Genomic DNA, 5,302 nt, shown 5'->3' on the forward strand with positions numbered 1-5,302 from the left:
GAACCCCCGCACCCGGCGGGCGGAGCTGCTGCCGCGCCCCGAGGGCTGCCCGCCCCGGAGGGAGCCCGTGTGCGGGGACGACGGCGTCACCTACGACAACGAGTGCGTGATGGGGCGCTCGGGGGCCATCCGGGGCCTGGAGATCCAGAAGGTGCGTTCAGGGCAGTGCCAGCAGCAGGGTAAGTACCTCTCCGTGCCCCTCCCCGTGCTCCCGACCTTCCTCCGGCGCGACCGCCGCGTCCCGCTTGCCCCGCCATCCCCTGTCCCCTCTGTATCCCTGGGGGTGCAGATGTGAGCCGTGCTGTGCCGTGCTCTCCCCCCAACCCCCAGACAAGTGCAGGGACGAGTGCAAGTTCAACGGGGTGTGCCTGAACCGCCGCGGCTCCGCGCGCTGCTCCTGCGACCGCATCGCCTGCGACGGCGCCTTCCGGCCCGTCTGCGCCCGTGACAGCCGCACCTACGGCAACGACTGCGAGCGCCAGAAGGCAGAGTGCCACCAGAAGGCTGCCATCCCCGTCAAGCACAGCGGACCCTGTGGTAAGCACGGCACTGGCTGCCCTTGGGAATGCTGGTACCCCCGCCCGCCGGGGCGCCGGCGCCCTCCCGGCGTCGTCCCCTCCTTGCCGGCGGCTTCGTGCCCGTCCTTCCGTGCGGGGAAGAGCTGCAGGTAAGTGTGGGTGGTGCCCACCGAGCAAGCCACAGGGTCTCCTCGGTCTCGTGTCCCAACAGGCCCTCAGTATCCCTGTTCTTTCTCCTTCCAGCAGTCCTTGTGGTGTTGTGTGCATGTGTTCCCCCGTGGTCTCGTCTCTGTCTGACGTGCTCAGTAACACGGGGGAGAATCTTTTTGTTGTCCGTGACGTCCAGCTGGTTTCTCTCATCCACCACCACGCAGCTCCCTGCAGCCCATGCCATTCATTCCTCCTCCCAGGGTAGTGCCAGTCTCCAAGCTCCTTCCATGCTCTCCCCCTTCCATGCCTGCCTGCTTCTCTCAGCTCCAGGTGCTCTCCATAAGGAACTCTTCCCAGCGTGCCTGCTCTCTGGAGATCTCACCATGTCTTTGTCTTGTCTCTAGGAGAAGCTTTTGACCTTTCCAATGGATCTTTTTCAGGAGGATGTGATAGGATGGGGCTTTGGGTCCCCAGGATGTTGGGAATGTCCAATTTTAAATTTATCACATGGAAAATGAAAGGTGTTGAAAAGCAATCACTGGATTGATTTGTATGAGTTTGGAAGGACTGTTCTTTTCAGCTCCATTTGGTTTTTACTAGCTCTGGAACCGTGTCCTGATATTTTAAGCTGATGTTTTTATAAGGTATCAGCTGCATTAAACCTCCTGAAGTACTTGGGAATTAGGCCCCATGTTGTGGATCTGTTTTGTTGGCTTTGTGCTCCTGCTGTAGGTTTTTAATGCTGCCAGACCCAGCTGCTTGAAAACCGTTTGTCAGGCTCCCAAAATCACACTCAATACAATCACAGCTGTTGTTTTGGATTGTCTGTTTGCCTGTGTTTCTGGTGGGTGAATATTTAGGAGTCAGTTCCCCAAGTTTTCCCTACAGGGAAGGCTGGGATCCTGCAGCAGCAGGGCCAGGGGGTGGTTATTTGCAGCCCTGCTGCCCTGGGCTCTCCACAAACCCTTCCCTGTGCCTCCTTTAGAGGCTGAGGCTTCCCAAATTTCTAGGATGAGCAGGGAACTGGTGCTGCTTGTGACTCTGCTGTCAGCCATGCATCATTCCCACCATGTTCTATGGAGGGAGGCCAGCAGACAGCAGGACGTGGTCCTGATGCACCTGCCATTCCTCTCCCCATCTCACTTTATTTTAGCTTCCCACCAACTTCTCTTCCTCCAGGTGAGGACAGCAGATGTGCCCATCTGCTTTCAGGAACCACGTCCTTGTGGGATGGCAGCAAAAAAAAAGGTCATAATCTGGGGGAATCAATCAAAGCTGGGGCTCTGTCTGCCAAAGCCTGGGATTCCAAAGTCCGTGTGACAGCTCCAGGCAGTCCTGTAACCAGCCCCCATGAGGTGTGGGCAGCTTTTTCACTCCCCATCAGCTTAGGAAAGCATCCTCTGTGAGCTCAGTGCTGCTGAGTTCATCCATGCCTTGGTGCTGGGAGAATGCAGGAGGAGCTGGGAAAGGGAGGGAATGAAGGAGCCTGTTAGAATGGGCAGTGTTTTGATCTCCCACACATACCTGTCTAATAGACTCTGGGCTCTCTGCTGTCTTTTCCAGCAGCCAAGCAAAGGAGGCAAAGCCAAACAAAACAGTCCAAAAAAGCCTTGTTTTTAATCCTTCTCTATTCTGGCACCGTGATGGTGCAGGTGAGAAAGGAGGGATGGGATGAGGCCGACGTGGACAGGAGGTGGAGGGAAGGAAGGTGTCTGTAGTTGCATCTTTTTTTTTCCCCTCCCTCCCTCTCTTTGCTCTCCCCCTCCCCTCTTTCTTCCTCCTCCTTTCTCTCTCTTTCCTTTCTCGTCTGTGTCTTGTGTTTTACAGTGTTGCCTGTGTGGAGGAAGGAGTTGTGTCCTCGCATCACCCTCTGCTCCCTACCCGGACATCTCTGCTGGGAGGTCGGCTCTCCCCCCTTCTCCGTGGCCAGTGACAGTCCTGGCCTCTTCTCACTGCTCCCCACCTCTCTAGTTTTGCTTGAGAGCCCCCGGGATGGAGAGGTTGCCCTGCTTTTGCTCCCATCCCTGGCCCCAAACTCTCGCTGCTGGAATGGGAATGCCTGGCAGTGCTCTGGGGTCTTGTCCGGTGCTTGACCCTTCGAGGCAAATGAGAGTGGGAGCAGAGGTGGGTGCTGTGAGCCCCCCACTCCTTAGCAAGCCCCTCTTGGGCTGCTGCATCACTCTGGACTGCTCCTGGTTGATCTTACCTCTCCTTTTGCCCCCAACTAACCCCCCTTTCTTCCCCACCTCCTCCTTCCCAGAGTTTCTGCCTGCCTGGGACTGCGGTGCTTGTCCCTTTGCTCTCCATCGTGTGTGTCCTGCTTGTCTGTGCCAACCCCCTGGGCAGGGGCTCTGCAGGGATCACAGCTTCCCTCCCTGGTGTCCAGCAAAGTACCACGTGCCTTTTGGCAGCACTGAGGAGCTCTCTGTGCTCAGAAGTGGTTCTTCCCTAGGAACATTTCCCTGTGGAGCTGGTGCCGGAGCCCGCTGGGTGTCACAGGCAGGGGTTGATGGGGTGTGATGGGTTCCAAGGCAGCTTCAGAGCCTCTTCTCCACAGGCATCCTCAGCTGGGGCTGGCAGGAGAGCTCAGTGTGCCCAGGGGCTTGGTTAGGTGTCTGCACAGAAGCATGGAATGGTTTGGGTTGGAAGGGATCTTAAATATCCTCCAGTCCCACTCCCTGCCAGGGGCAGGGACACCTTCCACTAGACCAGGTTGCTCCAAGCCCCATCCAGCCTGGTCTTCAACACTTCCAAGCTGGGCAGCAGGTGCCCTGGAGTCTCCCAGGGTGCAGAAAGAGTGTTTTGCTTTCTCTGTGCCTGGGTTTCTCTGTCTGCGAGATGGAGAAGGGCCAGGAATCAAAGCAGGTCTTGATTCTAGCACAGCTCAGTAGGTCCTGGTTGCATCCACCCACAGTGGTGCCAGAACTCCCAGTGACGTCTGGAGGTGCCCAGGGCTGCGTGTGAGATTTCACAGCCTGGGATTTGGGCTGTGAAGGAACTTCATGTGCTGCATCTCTGCCCGTTTCCCTGCTTAAGAAGGGCAGGGAGTGTCAGGGCCCCGTTCTCCATCAGGGCTGGCACCTCCCCGTGCTCCCACTCGCTGCTCCTTTGCTCCCCAAGGCAGGAGCGTGAGTCTGGATTTCAGGTGAGGGAATGCATTTGCTTCATGCCTCTCACCTAATTGTGTCCATCAGAGGCACTTTCTCCATGCAAACCTTTATCTCTGTGCTTGGGGGACACGATTATGGGACGGATGTTTCCAAAAGGGAAGCAGAGGCTGATGTGAGCAGCACCACAGGGCTGAGCTCTGCTGTTCCCCATCCCTGGGCACTGCTCACACACTCCTCAGCTGCAGGGAAGTTGGGCACACAGCTGAAAAGGCTGGCTTGGAGCAGTTGCTTTGTGCCTGAACTGTCCCACTCTCCCCTGTTCCTTTGCAGACTCTCAGCTCTAAGTTTTGACTTGGTAGGTGCTTCCCAAAGAGCAGGGTCCCTGATCTGGGCGTGCCTGTGCCTGTGCTGGGCCATTCCTCCCTGGCTGCCAGCATGCAGCCAGACTCCTGAGGGCTCAAACCTTGCTCTTGCTCTGTGGTCCTGGCAGGGGAGGTGCCCAGTGCCACTCCAGAGGCTCTGGAGGGCCCTTTCCCACCACACTCCCCTCTGTGCCTGCCTTGCTGCCGGGTGTTGGTGGGGCTGTGCTCTGTCTGCCTGTTGCCTCCATCTCCTCTTGGCTGCATTGTGTGTTCCCCACCTGTGTTTTGTCCTGTGTCCTTGTCAGTGTTGAGCACGGATCAAATCCGTGTCCTTTCCTTGCCCCAGGATCCTCGGGGCTTTTGTCTGGAGGCACGAGAAGGGTCACTGGGCAGGGCTGGGTCTGTCCCCCCTGCCTTTGAGCTGCCTGGCTTGACTCCTGGATGGTGGGGGCAATTCTTGGAGGGATATTCCTGCCTGGGAGGGACCCCAGGGCTTTCCCTGCTAGCATTTCCAGAGCTGTGCCAGGGATCTGGACGCGGCCTTTGCTCTTTGCTCTCAGTGCTGGCTGCTCACCTTGTCACCCCTGAGCATCCCCACGGGGAAGGTGCCACCTGCTTGGCCATGGCTGAGCAGAGGGAATGCTGCTTCCCAGCCTGTAGCCCGTGCCAGGGGGCTTTGCCCATCCCCAGGGAGTCCCAGGGCTCTACTGGAGCCACCTGCCCAAGGACTGGGCTGAAATGAGGACATTCCTCATCCTGCCCCACGGCAGCTCCCTGGGCTGAGGAAGGACAAGGAGGGGATGGGAGAGGAGAGACATGGGTGGTGTGGTGGAGCCAAATGCAGGTGTCCTCTCCAGCCAGGTCTTCCTGGGCTTAGGATGAGCTGTTCAGGGGACAGGCACCCTGAGGACGTGGATCTCAGTGGAGGGAGCTATCCCTGTGTGAGCTTTTTGGCTACTGAAGGTTCTGTGAGTGCTGCTGATCTCACTTCCTAGGGGCAGAACGTCCCTGGGACGGGGATGGGGTGGAGGAGATGAAGCAGGAGTCCCGCTCGTGGCGTGCAGGGAGAAGATCTTGTGCCCGCTTCCCATCCCTAACCTCTGCCAAGCATGGGGATGACGCTGAGCCGGGCATGTCGGGGTGGCATGGAGGGGGCAGGGGC

General features: G+C 58.1%; 1 protein-coding gene across 1 annotated transcript in view; it reads left to right on the top strand.

Annotated features, from left to right (window-relative positions):
• The window catches only part of AGRN (agrin), a 117,797-nt gene that overhangs the window by 79,612 nt on the left and 32,883 nt on the right, over window positions 1–5,302 (top strand). The window contains exons 8-9 of the mRNA XM_029962403.1: window positions 1–179; window positions 331–537. Coding sequence (XP_029818263.1) covers window positions 1–179; window positions 331–537 — 386 coding nt within the window. The remainder of the gene's footprint in view (window positions 180–330; window positions 538–5,302) is intronic.

The sequence above is a fragment of the Manacus vitellinus genome, unplaced genomic scaffold (genome assembly GCF_001715985.3).
Source record: "Manacus vitellinus isolate BGI_N305 unplaced genomic scaffold, ASM171598v3 scaffold_46_pilon, whole genome shotgun sequence".
NCBI lineage: Eukaryota > Metazoa > Chordata > Aves > Passeriformes > Pipridae > Manacus > Manacus vitellinus.